General features: G+C 39.8%; 1 protein-coding gene across 1 annotated transcript in view; it reads right to left on the bottom strand.

Moving 5' to 3' along the window:
- The window catches only part of L2HGDH (L-2-hydroxyglutarate dehydrogenase), a 41,244-nt gene that overhangs the window by 16,766 nt on the left and 11,386 nt on the right, over positions 1 to 13,092 (bottom strand). The window contains exons 5-6 of the mRNA XM_077761266.1: positions 7,224 to 7,386; positions 5,194 to 5,228 (exon numbers count right to left, since the gene is read on the bottom strand). Coding sequence (XP_077617392.1) covers positions 5,194 to 5,228; positions 7,224 to 7,386 — 198 coding nt within the window. The remainder of the gene's footprint in view (positions 1 to 5,193; positions 5,229 to 7,223; positions 7,387 to 13,092) is intronic.

Raw genomic sequence — 13,092 nt, 5'->3', positions numbered from 1 at the left:
AACAAAAATTTCTTTAAAAAAAAAAATAAATAAATAAACTATGCAACTCCATTGCTATTTCAGAAGTGAAACAGACTTTTTCCCAGTATGTAATGTATAAATCTTTAGTCTGCAAATCCTCTCCCCGCAAGTTTAATAATTTAACCTTTTTTAGGGGAACCTGGGTGGCTCAGTCAGTTAAGCATCTGACTTCAGCTCAGGTCATGACCTCATGGTTCATGGGTTCGAGCCCCGCGTCGGGCTCTGTGCTGACAGCCAGCTCAGAGCCTGGAGTCTGTTTCAGATTCTGTCTCCCTCTCTCTCTGACCCTCCTCTGCTCACCCTGTCTCTCTCTCTCTCTCAGAAATAAATAAAACATTTCTTAAAGAGTTTAATTTAGGGGCGCCTGGGTGGCTTAGTCGGTTAAGCGTCCGACTTTCGCTTAGGTCATGATCTCGCAGTTCGTGGGTTCGTGCCCCGCGTCGGGCTCTGTGCTGACTGCCAGCTCAGAGCCTGGAGCCTGTTTCAGTCTGTGACTCCCTCTCTCTCTGACCCTCCCCTGCTCACGCTGTCTCTCTCTCTCTCCTAGAAATAAATAAAACATTAAAAAATTAAAAAAAAAAAAAAGTTTAATTTAACCTCTTTTAGCCTCTCATTAAAGCATACAAGTTCAACTTGATAAGCTGACTCAAAATTTTAATTAAAAAAATTTTAAATTATATTTAACTATACTAAAAGTGAATGCCAAAATAAAAGGCAACAGTTATAGTAACTGTGGTTTAAATACATATTCACTGGCATCCCAGAGGCCCCTGCACATCCTCCATCACATGACACCATATTCTAGTTGAAAATGGCCCTTCAGGGGCGCCTGGGTGGCTTAGTCGGTTAAGCGTCCGACTTTCGCTTAGGTCATGATCTCGCGGTTCGTGGGTTCGAGCCCCGCGTCGGGCTCTGTGCTGACTGCCAGCTCAGAGCCTGGAGCCTATTTCAGAGTCTGTAGCTCCCTCTCTCTCTGACCCTCCCCTGCTCATGCTGTCTCTCTCTCTCTCTCTCCTAGAAATAAATAAAAAAACATTAAAAAAAAATTTAAAAAAAAAAAAAAAGAAAATGGCCCTTCAATTAGGGCGGGTGTAGAAACAGACTTTTAATCCTTCTCTGAAAGGCGATCTTAGATGCTCTGCCACCTGGGCCACATAATGCAGTGGATCTGAGGGTAATCAGGGTGTCTGTGACAAATAGCGATGTTCTCTGGAGATGTTGCTAGGTCCCTATAGCTAAATCACAGCACAGAACTTTAGGACTTTGGAGGAGTTATACCATCCTCTGCAGATAACTGTCTTCCTTTTGAGAAAGTAATTCTGGCTTTGACTCAACACTTGACCACAGGTCACTAAGTTACCATGCGAACTACTCGTTATTAGCTGTATGTTGTCTGACTCATCAAGCCATAAAATTGGGTGTGTACAGCAGTACCCTGTCATCAAGGGGGTGGCAAAATACACAAGATCAGGGTTGCACAGGGCCTGCAGGCACACAAAGGTTACAGAGGCAGGTGGCGCAAATTCGCACAGCCCCTAGTCCTGCTAAATTACTTCCTCCTTCTCAATCTGCCCTATGGGAAGTTCTCTATGATCAGCTGAACTTCTCTATGATCAGAAGAAAAACTACAGGCTCAATTTACAAATGGTTTTGCACAACATTCTGGCACTTGAAAGTGAACAGCTACAAACCAGAACCCTACTCAGGAGTGGCCCTAAGAGACTGCAGTGAAGGGAAATCTTTCTGGTAGGCAGAACATTGAACACCATACCTGTTATATGTCTTACTTAGAAGGAGACATGACTAAAAGTATGGGTCTGTTATTGCTTCATGTGCAATAACTAATGCTATGGCTGGTTGGTTAGGAAAAGGAACTCGGGGGGTGGGGGGAAGGTATATGAATGGACCTTTCCAAACAGGCTCAGAGAGTAAAAGATATTTGAGCTCCATATGAATGCCCACTGAAGAGTAACCACAGCAGAAGATTTTGATAATCAGTAGACAAGATGACTTGCTTTGTGAATGTTAATCTCTTTCCCTAGGCATCCCTGTCCTTACCCAATAGCTTCATGAACTGAATGGTTATAACAACAAGGATGGAGGTGGTGCATGGGTTCAGCAACATGGACTTACTTCCTAAGGCTGATCTGTCCATAGCCATCTCTGAATGCTCAATCTGCCAAGAGCAGAGATCAATAGAGCTACTGATACGGTCCCTAGACCACTTCAATTAAAAAACAAAACAAAACAACCCAGCAACACTTAGTTCTCACTGAAATAGATACTTGTTCTGGATATAGATCTGTCTTTCCTGCTCAAAATGCTTCTGAGAAAACCACTCTGTGAACCTAGTGGATGCCTTATTCATCATTATGGTATTTTGCCCAGAAGCATTACTTCTGATCAGTGAGCTTATTTTACAACAAATGAAGTGTAACAATAAGCTCGTGCTTGTAGAGATCACTGATTTGAGCAGGCTCCCCATCATCCTGGAGCTGCTAGGTGACAGAAAGAAAAACAGGTTTTTTGAAGATTCAGAACAGATCCAGCTGGCTGGCAACACCTTGCAGGTCTGGGGCAATCTCTTCCAAGATGTTCCATATGATTAATATATGGTGGTGTTTCTCCAGAGCCAGAAACCAAGAGGTAGAAATGGGAGTAGCTCCTTACTATTATAATAATCCACTAATGAAATTTTTGCTTTCTATCTTCACAACTTTGGGTTCTGATGTCTAGAAGTCTTAGTTCCCAAGGGAGAAATGCTTCCATTAGAGAATAAAAAAATGATTCCATTAACTTGTAAGTTGATACTGCCATACCTGGCTACTTTGAGTTCCTTGTGTCAGTGAATCAATAGGCAGAGAGGATTACTGTACTGAAAGGGAAAGCAAAAATGACTCTCAAGGAAAATTAGAGTTGCTACCGCACAAAAGAGAGCTTGAGAATGATAAAGAGAAATACATCCCAAATATAGATCTCCTGTGGTATGTCTTAGTATTCCTATATATTGATATAAAAGTTAATGGAAATGGCGACAACCCAAAACAGGCAGGGCTGTTAATTGCAAAGACACTTTGGGAATGAAAGTTTGAGTTATCCCACTACACTGGAACATGACCAGCTGAGATCTTTGCAAGAGCAAAGGAACTATGGAATACATAGTGAAAGAAGGAAATTACAAATATCAGTTATATGCACATGATTGGTGAGAGAAATGAAGAATGTAGTAGTTATAAATATTTCTCCTTGACTTTGAAATGAATATACTTGTCTATATATTACCCAGTTCTTTCTTTATCTTCACTGTAATGGGCTGAATTGTATCTGCCCCGACAAATGCATATGTTCTAGCCCCCCCCCTCGCCCACTCCCAATGTGATCATTTGGAGACAGGAGCCTTTGGGAAGGTAATTAAGATTAATTGAGGTCACCTATCTGCTTATAAGAGTTAAGAAATACCAGAGACTGCTCTCTCTGCACATGTGCATGCACAGAGAGGAGGCCATGTGAGGACACAGCAAGAAGGCAACCATCTACAAGCCAAGAAGAGAAATCTCATCAGAAACCAATCCTGATGGCACCCTGATCTTAGACTGCTTAGTCTCAAGAACAATGAGAAAATAAATTTCTATTTAAGCCACCTCACCTGTGGTATTCTCTTATGGTACCCAGAAACTAATGCCATCTCTACCATTTCTCCATTATCTAACACAGGGTTTTTTAACCTCAGTACCATGAACATTTGGGGTCAGATATCTCTTTGTTACAGGGGCCTATCCCTCACACTGTAGGATGTTTAGCAGCATCCCTGGGCCTCTATCCACTAAATGCCAGTTAGCGCTGATCCCCTCTATAAGTTGTGACAACAAAAAAGTNTAAAAAAAAAAAGTCTCCAGAAACTGGTGAGTATCATCTTCTTGGTAGCAAAATCATCTCCAGTTGAAACTACTGATCTAATAAGTTTAAATAATGGTTACCATCATATCTCAATATTTAAATTAAAGGACCTCAAAGAGGGAATGTGACTCAGCTAAAAAGAAATGAACGTCACCCAAAGAAGGATTGAGCGGACTTCCTATCTTTTTTGGAGAGTTAGCATGTCTTCAGTTGTATAAAAGATAATTACATCTTGTAGGTGGAATAGTAAGTTTACTACTGTTTGTATTTTGCAAGTTAAATGTGGTTATAAGGGGTGTGAATGAATGCCAAGTTGAAAAGGAATGGACTGCAGGAGTTTATTCTTGTCAATTTGGTTAAGGTGGCCACTGTAACTGAGAGAATTCCCTTCCCTGTAATGGTTCCAACTTACAATTGACCAACACAGGAATCGCATATGATCTGGCAGGCAGAAGTAAAGCAGCGGCCCCTGTTCTCTGAAGGTCATTCTACTCCGATGTGGTGACAAGACCCACTGCTCCGAGAATGACAGCTCCATATCTAGCTCTGCTTCCCAACTACTGATCCTACTAACCAAGTGCTGCCCTAGCCCACCGCCTGGGTGAGAGGCAAGAGCTCCCCCAGAATGCCTCATGAGCTTCCCATTTGCAGCCCCACATTAGAAGCTGGACAAACCTGGCTTTTCAGACTGGCTGGAGATGCTTCTGATCTACCAACTCTGCTTCTAAGCCTTCACTTCCCCAGAAGCCCTCACAACTGTGTAAGGCCTAATTCCTATGATGAATCCTATAACCCTCATTAATAACTCAACTCACCTGACTGAACTCTGATCATTCAGAGAACACAAAGCAAATGCAGTGCTTCTCTGCTATCCAACAGCTCTTGTTTTAGACTACGTGGAGGTGAAAAGAAAGCAGTTCATTTCCCTCTGAGCAATCTGCCCTCCGCCAAAGTCCTCTAACTGGAAGAGTGCTAATAGGTTAATGCAGATAAGCAGGCGGAGCAATAAAATATTTATCAGTGTTGCCTTAAACACCCCAAGTGCTTCTAATTCTATTCTTTGCTGGTACAATCACTTTGTGAATACATTCCCAAGTTGAAACCCTTCTTAGAAAGCAAGCTTTTAAACTGCTCTCAAAGAATTTCTCTCAGAATAACTTATAACATTATACAAAATTCATTCAAGCACATAGAAAACAGCACTGTGATTAAACTTTTTAAGGAAAGAGGATGAAATTAAAGTAGATGCAATTAGTTTTGCTTAAGAATCTTTACCTTTGTGTTCCTTATCACAATTGGATATTTCATCCCTAAAAAAAAGAATTAGTGAAAGATTTATTTTTAGTAAAAGAAGGCCTACATTATTAGAAATATTATACTAGTATCAAATTTAAACTATTTTCTTCTGCTTCCCACTTTCCTTCTAAAGCTTTTTATGAAGCAACAAGATTAAACTAGTTCATATTTGATAATATATAAAACTCTTGGCATACTTTTAAGCTTGTTTTAATTCACTTTATTTATGCTAATAGACCACTCCCCACTTCAGATCCAACACAAGCAGTCCAAGCTTCCCTGAACTATAATCCTAAAAACCATTTTGTAAAAGATCTTTAATCAGTATGTATTTTTACAAAGGACTAATGAATGCTTTTTGTCTAAGTTTAGGTAACCTGAGTCTGTGTAGGCTTTAGGTTGTGTAGAGAAGCAAGAGTTATCACAACACAAGAAGTTCTAATCATAAACTATTTACAAAATTAATTCCCAGTCAGACACATGAGGTCTCAGTCTTAAGAAGCATTATGTTCATCAGGTAAAGAAATGATCTATTTGTATCATAAATTTGATTTTATGCTACCTACCTATACCAATATTAATTATTTAACAGTTGTGCTCATCATATTAGAATTTAGAAGGACACTGGGAAAATGATTCAGAAGGCTCAGATCTCCTTAAAGATCTGTCAAGGAAGAATTGAGCACTATACTTTATCTCCTTCAAATTTCCCAATAGTAAAAACGTCCAAAAAATTCAAAGTTACAAATCAAGTTATTTGGTTTCAAAAAAAAAATTGTCACCAGGGGCAGTTGGGTGGCTCAAATCAGTTGAGTGTTCAACTTTTGATCTCAGCTCAGATCTTGATCTCAGGATCGTGTATGTTGTGTCCCCCCACATGGGGCCCCAGGCTGGGTGTGAAGCCTACTTTTAAAAAAAAAAAAAGAAGAAGAAGAAGAGAAAAATGTCCCCACAAGAAAGCAAAACAAACCAAACTCTAAGTAGTACACAATGGTGGGGGCCAGAGGAACTTCAAAATGGCTAAGTCATGCCCTGTCTCTAGATAGTCTGATCCACTAAGATTGGGTATGCTAAAATCTGCATTTTTAATTATTATTATTTTAATTTTTATTTTAGAGAGAAAAAGAGAGAGCATGAGCAGGGAAAAAGGGTAGAGGGGCAGAGAGAGGAAATCCTCAGCAGGCTCCACACTCAGCACTGAACCAAATACAGGGCTTGATCCCATGACCCTGGGATCATGACCAGAGCCAAAATCAAGAGTCAGACACTCAACCAACTGAACCATTCAGGCGCCCTTCTATTCTTATTCTTAAGAATTAGAAAGGGCCAATGTACATTGGACATTTGTTCCAAGAAGTCAAATAAGTATGATTGTAGATCATTCATCTATAGAGTCTGAGCATGTTTTGAGTGGCAAAACAAAAACCCCACAAAATAACAACAAAAAACTCCAGCTATTAATTTTTCATATTACCTGAAGAGGAAGTTTGAGCTGAAATCAAAAGCCAGATGGCCAACCAACTGAGCCACCAGGTGTTCCTGCATTTTTTTTTTTTAAAGATTTCATTTTTAGGTAATCTCTTTACCTAACGTGGGACTCAAACCCACAACCCTGAGATCAAGAGCTGCATTCTCTTCCAACTGAGCCAGCCACATGCCCCCAAATCTGCATTTTTAATAAGCATCCCCAAGGAATTTTGACTATAATCTATAAAATAAGCAAGCATCTGGGGGCTGGTTTTTCATTAACAGCCTTGGCAGTTCAGGTTTTAGCACCAATCAGAAGTGTCCAATCAGTGCCAAATTCTATTAGCACAAGACTCACCACAGCCCCAGTTTTCCCACGTCTAATCTCACACTCATCCCTTCTGTGCATGCATCCAGCTCTGCACCCTACTTTAGCCTAGTTCCTGGAGGCCCTCCCACCAGCACCACCCCAGCCAAAAATAGTCCCAAGTTGGTTCAGAAGTCAAAATGAATATTCAAAAGGGAAGACAAGGATGGCTTACCATCTTCACTTCTGGAAGGACTTTCTTTAGCCATTTCAATATCTTTTACTTCAAAACTGGTCAAAACAAAGCCACCTGCTTCTTGGAAATCCTTGGCAAATGATAAAGCCACTTGCCGATAGTCCACAATGCCAGTGTATGGACAATCAATAGCCATTAAACCCTGAGATAGGATTACGAAAAAGTTAAGATAATACAATTAGAAATCACTGAGGATAGGTTGTTCGATAAATTTTATTTGTGGCTGAATTTTTTACTGTTTACTTTGATGGATAACATGTATTATCATTTCTTGCCCAACATTCAGTGCCTAAATTTAATGTTGCATAAAGTGTCTAGTAAATAAAAGAAATAATACTAGCTAAGTAAGAAAATCTCTATACTTAGGAAATAATGCTCCTCTAGGGGAGTTAATTTTGCTGGACTCTTTTGGCTGCTACACTGAGTTTTTCAGTTTTATTCATCCCTTACCATACCTGATGGTGAGTCAAATTCAGAGTCAAATGCTGTTATCACCGTATGACTATTGTAAATAAACTCCACGGAGATTTTCCCAGTAGTATATCATCTGTCATGCACATTCAGAGTTGTTCTAGCTGCTTACAATGTTTGCAGAGCATTGATTTAATTTACTGCAGACTCTATCTACAAGACTACAAATACTGAATAGAGATTTTATGCAACTAACGTAAACTTTCTCTTCAGGTAATATGAAAAATTAATAGCCGGAACTTTTTGTTGTTGTTATTTTGTGGGGTTTTTGATTTTTGTTTTGCCACTCAAAACATGCTCAAACTCTATAGATGAATGATCTACAATCATAGTTATTTGACTTTTTGGAACAAATGTTGAATGTGCATTGGCCTTTCCTAATTCTTTTTTTTTTTTTTTTTTACAAATAGTTTATTGTCAAATTAGTTTCCACATAACACTCAGTGCTCATCCCCACAAGTGTCCTCCTCCATGCCCATGCCTCCTCCCCCCCAAAATCCATCAGTCCTCAGTTTTTGTCAGCATTCGAGAGTCTCTCATGGTTTGCCTCTCTCCCTTTCCCCCACCATTTCCGCCCTTCTTCTCCCCCTTGTTCCTCCGTCAAGTTCCTCCTAATCCTCCTATACGTGCAAACATATGATATTTGTCCTTCTCTGCCTGACTTATTTCGCTCAGCATAACACCCTCAAGGTCCATCCATGTTGCTACACATGGCCAGATTTCATTGTTTCTCATTGCCATGTAGTATTCCATGGTATAGATAAACCACATCTTCTTGATCCATTCATCTGTTGATGGACACTTAGGCTCTTTCCATGTTTTAGCTATTGTGGAGAGTGCTGCTATGAACATTGGGGTACATGTGCTCCTATGCATCAGCATTTCTGTATCCCTTGGGTAAATTCCTAGCAGTGCTATTGCTGGGTCATAGGGGAGTTCTATTGGCCTTTCCTGATTCTTAAGAATAAGAATAGAAGGGGCACCTGAATGGCTCAGTTGGTTGAATGTCTGACTCTTGATTTTCGCTCCAGTCATGATCCTGGGTTCATGGGATTGAGCCCTACATCAGGCTCCATGCTGAGTGTGGAGCCTGCTTAGGAGTCTCTCTCTCTCCATCTACCCCTCTCCCTAACTTGCACGCCCTCTCTCTCTCTCTAAAATAAATTTTAAAAGAAAAAGAATAAGAATAGAATTTCACACACCAAGTATCAACTAGATTTTGTGAATTCTTGGAAAAAGCCTTACTGTGTATATGAGTGTATCAGTTCTTCTAATCAACTTTCCTAAGAGGGTGGTAGCCTGGTTCCTGCTACAACTAATGCCCAGAAGCTGAGGGTGACTCGTAAATGCTGCCATTCTCCTGTCTGGCCAGCATGGAACTGATGTTGTTGCAGTTTTACAATAATATCTGAGGGTATTATTTTAAATACCTTATTCTTGTAGTCAGTCCCAGTCCTACTCCAATACATTTACTTGCCTAGCCTTTAAAAGTTTTTAACTTTACTACCCATCCCTGACCATTAATTCCAACTGTCCAGATCACACCAGGGGTAAAAGGCACACAAAACACACAATAGTCTCTTGTCACAAATTGAAAGCAACATTTGACAAACTCCATTCTTGCTTCCAGAATATGAGATCATTTGCCAAACACAAAAATCATTCCTTCTGTCTATATGTAGTAGATACAGGTTCAAGATTTTTATATTAAACCTTATATTGCCTGACCACTTCCAAATTCACAAATCAATAGTTATAATCCAACTTCAAACTATAAATAGTATTTAGGGCACAATAACTTTGGAAAAATTAACTTAGGAAAATACCAAGAGTTTAGTCACAAAAACTTCTCAATTTGCATAAAACTATGTGACAAATAAAAGAGGGACAAAAACATGCTGTAAAAGTGCTTCATATCAATAGTTTTTTGGAATCCCAAATATCTTCCTTATTCATCTTATGTTCCTATTACCCAGCAGAATGCTGGGTAACACAGAAGACACTCAAACATTTATTGAACTTCTGAGGGCTGTCTTTAAACATATTAGATTTCCCCCCTTTTCTACCATCCCTTAAAGTCTCCCTTCTTTTCTCGTTCTAGTCTTGGTTTTGCTCCTCCTCATGAGATGCTGGTGTGCCCCACTCTACATATATGTTGGGGGAAGGCAAGGTGGCGTGAGTCACTGCTGCTAAGCAATCCAATAACCTGGTGCAGGATGGGACTGGTGGACAGGCTGGCTGTCAACTTGGAGGCTGGGCACACACCATACAGGTTAGCAGGTCAGAGCTTGAAATCTGAGGCCACCGCAGGTCAGGTGGCTGGAAAAGAATCAAGCAAGCAGGACATAGAAAGTTGGCAGTTGGAAGTCAGTCAGGAGGAGAGAGGAACAGATGAATGTGTGGGTGACACAGTGTTAAAGGAAAGGCAGCAAGATCAGGAAGGTTAAGGTCAGAGTAGGCCTAGGCAGAGAATTGTCAAGAGCTAAATTCCAAAGTCAAAGTTTACAAAGGCACTTAAAATTTTTCTAAGATGGAGGCGCCGAATGGCTTAGTTGGTTAAACATCCCACTTTGGCTCAGATCATGATCTTGGGGTTCGTGAGTTCAGGCCCCGTGTCAGGCTCTGTGTCTCGAGCTCAGAGCCTGCTTCGGTTTCTGTGATTCCCTCTCTCTCTGCCCCGCCCAGCCCCCTCTCTCTGTCTCTCAAAAATAAATAAAAATTTTTTTTTAATTCTAAGATGCTCCCCTTGGGATATTTAATCTTCTTTATTTTTAAGTGTTTTTTTTTTTTAGAGAGAGAGAGAGAAAGTATGGGACAGGGACAGAGACAGAATCCCAAGCAGGCTCCACACTGCCAGTGTAGAGCTCGATGTGGGGCTCGAACCCACAAACCAGGAGATCACAACCTGAGCCAAAGTCAAGACTCTTAACCAATTAAACCACCCAGGTGCCCCTATTTAATCTTCTTCTTAAAGAAACTTGGTCCAAAAGGAGACCTATTACAGCTGCCCTGATAAATTGTTTCTTTGTGGAGAGGCGGGAAGAAACAGAAATGACCCCATACCATAGAAACCTTACCCACCAGTCCTGGTAGTAGCAGTAGGGTTGAAGGACAAAGGAGAAATTCACTCAAGAGACCTTTATGAAATAACCAGATTGTATTTTCTGCTATACACTGCCACCATGAAATATATCTAGCACAGATAATTACAATGTGGCATTATATAAAATGTCAGATAATGCTAATGTGGCATTATATAAAGTAGATAGTTCTGCAGAGGCCTCAGAGAAGAACAGGATGTACCTCCTTTGTAAGTTACATTCCTTACTTCTCTTTCAAGTGAAGGTTCACCTGAAGAAGGCCTTCCTAAACTCCTGGAGTATGAAAGCTTTTCCATACACTGATACAAAACAGAGTATCAGTTCTACCCAAATACTTATCATTGTACTAAAAATTATACCTTCTGCTACACTGTAACTTTCTTTAGGTTGACTACCATTTCTTCCTCATCTTACCTGTAGTACCTAACATAGTATTTGGCACACAGTAAAGAAAATGTTGGTGAAATTGAATAGAAAAAAATACCAGTTATGAATCAGATCTGGGGGCAGGGGACTCTTCAGAAGCTGTGTGACCTTGGGAAAGTAATTCAATCACTTGGTTCATTTTTAAGACACAAAATACATGTAGATATGTAATTTGATGATCTATGTACACATAGCTCATCTACCTCATTCTGAGACCTGTAAAGATTACATGGTCAGGTACATAGCACAATATCTAGACTAATCTTAAACCTTATGATGTGTGAAAAGCTGGTTTGTTTCTTTTTTCTTTTTTTTTTTTTAAGACCATAGAACCCTTTGTTTAAATTTGTTTTAACGTTTAATTTTGAAAGACAGAGAGAGACAGAGTGCAAGCAGGGGAGGAGCACAGAGAGAGACAGAGACAGACAGAGAGAGAGAGAGACAGAATCTAAAGCAGGTTCAAGGCGCTGAGCTATAAGTCCGATGTGAGGCTTGAACTCAAGAACTGTGAGATCATGATCTGAGCAGAATTCTGACACTTAACTGACTGAGCCATCCAGGCACCCCAAGAGACCATGTATTTTACCCCAACTTCGACTATACAACTAAAGATAACCTCAGGGAAAAATAAGTTATTTCTACCTTGTCTTTTTTGCAGAAAGATTTGAAGCAGTTTGTAAAAACAAACAAGGAACACAAAACAATATATAAGTACCTGGGTGGTTCAGTTGGTTGAGCATCTATCCAGCTCTTGATTTCAGCTCAGGTCATGATCCCACGGTCATGGGAGCGAGCTCGGTGTTGGGCACCTCACTGAACATGGAGCTTGCTTAAGATTCTCTCCCCCCGACCCCGACCCCACCCTTCTCCCCTGCTCATGCGTGCTCTCTCTAGAATAAAAATTAAAAAACAGGGGCAACTGGGTGGCTCAGTCAGTTAAGTGTCTGACTTTGGCTCAGGATTCATGAGTTCAAGCCCCACATCAGGCTCCCTGCTGTCAGCACAGAACCTGCTTCTGATCCTCTGTCCCCTGCTTTCTCTGCCCTTCCCCCACTTGTTCTCTCTTTCTCAAAAATGGGTAAATGTTAAAAAGCAATTTTTAAAAACAATTTATACTAGCATTACATATTGAGCCAGCTAAGTATATGAATTGGAAGGAAAGAAATAATTATTTGCAGACAGATGACTGTACACAGAAAACCCAAAAAATATCATAGACAAACTATTAGAATCAATATGTGAATTTAACAACCAAGATGTATGCAAGGTCAAAAATCAATTATATTCTAATACATAAATTTAAACATACAGGTAGAACATGAACTTTAAGTAACAATACTATGAGAGTATCAAAAAAATCAAATACTTAGAAATGAAACTAAGAGATATCAAAGGCTTCTACACTTAAAATTACAATACATTTTTGCAATGAATTAAAGAAGATACAGATAAATGGATAGATCTATGATAGTGATGGATTGGAAGATTAAATAGTAAAGATATTAATTGTGTCCAACGGACCTACAGATTCAATGCAATTTCCATTAAAATCACAAAACGTTTATCTTGTGGAGTTTAGCAAATTAATTCTAAAATGTATATTAGACCCAAGAATAGCCATGACAATGTTGAAGAACAAAACTAAAGAAATTATAGTATTTTAAGCTACTAAAAAGCTATGGTAATTAAGATACTATGGTAGTCGTAAAAGAAGAGACAATGTAACAGAACAGTCCAGACATGGGGCCCACACATACAATCACCTCATACCACAAAGGTAAGACTACAGTGCAATGAGGACATAATTGTCTTTTTGATTAACTGTGCTGGGTCATTTGGGTATCCACGTG

Source organism: Crocuta crocuta, unplaced genomic scaffold (genome assembly GCF_008692635.1).
Source record: "Crocuta crocuta isolate KB4526 unplaced genomic scaffold, BGI_CrCroc_1.0 scaffold163, whole genome shotgun sequence".
NCBI classification, from domain to species: Eukaryota; Metazoa; Chordata; class Mammalia; order Carnivora; family Hyaenidae; genus Crocuta; species Crocuta crocuta.
This window is presented reverse-complemented; position numbering and strand designations above follow the sequence as displayed.